The 923-nt window shown below is 42.9% G+C and overlaps 1 protein-coding gene across 1 annotated transcript in view; it reads left to right on the forward strand.

Moving 5' to 3' along the window:
* Positions 1-545: 545 nt before the first annotated feature.
* Positions 546-923, forward strand: part of LOC106012213 (thioredoxin-like protein YdbP) — a gene marked incomplete at its 5' end in the record, with an annotated part of 3,778 nt that continues 3,400 nt past the window's right edge. Inside the window, 1 exon segment of the mRNA XM_013084416.2 lies at positions 546-647. Coding sequence (XP_012939870.1) covers positions 546-647 — 102 coding nt within the window.

Here is a 923-nt window from a genome sequence, read left to right on the forward strand (position 1 = left end):
CAGTCTGTCAAAATGATTTTGGGAGAAATACTGAAAGTTTCAAAGATATCTTCGCACTAGAAGTATTCTAAAATGTGAAGAATACAACCCCTAGGGTACAAATTGACCCCAGGCGTACGGATAGGGACGGTTAACATACTCGGCCGTCCTGCTCAGTTCTTTTTCTGCCCTGTACAGCTTCTCCTGCGGTGTTGATGGAGCTGGCCACTTTCCCTGTCTTACGGCCGTGGGTGCCCTGCACTGCTGGAAAATGTTAGTTTAGTTTTAGTAGAAGTTTTGCGGCGCTCGCAACTGCATACGGTCATATGAGTGCCAGAAGATTAGAGGTGTTATGAGAGAGCAACAAACATAAAAAAGAAGAAGGGGAGATAAGGACGATAGATGTTTGATAGAAGAGAAGAAGCAAACCCCACCAGAGCACCCGCCAACCACGGTTGGGGCCTCGCAAAATGTGGTTATTTATTTTTTTAGTGGACATGGCGTAAACGCGTAAACTACAACAGAAGAAAGTAGAAAAAACCTTATTAAAAAACCTTCCTCCACAGGCTGAAGTGAGACAGACCATCAGCAGTACAGACAAGCTTGTGTTTATTTATCTGTACGCCGACTGGTGCCCCCAATGTCGAGTCATACGATTTGAGTACTACGTAAGTCCTTTGAAAGTGTTTTTTTTTCAATTTCTCTTCTTTATTCCATGGTTTAGCAAACCACAACAACTTGTAACAAAAAAAAAACAACAACAAAAAACAAAAACCCAAAACCCCGCAATTATAACTACTTTGCTACCTGAGAATTACAAAGCTCTGTTGAAATGTTTGGCTGCTTTGAGTTACTACGTGCAAGATCACGAGGTCAGGAACCAAAATCAAATGCTCTATTTGCTCTACTCGATGGTATCGAATAAACGGGGAGGGGGGGGGGGG

This window comes from Aplysia californica, unplaced genomic scaffold (genome assembly GCF_000002075.1).
Source record: "Aplysia californica isolate F4 #8 unplaced genomic scaffold, AplCal3.0 scaffold00291, whole genome shotgun sequence".
NCBI lineage: Eukaryota > Metazoa > Mollusca > Gastropoda > Aplysiida > Aplysiidae > Aplysia > Aplysia californica.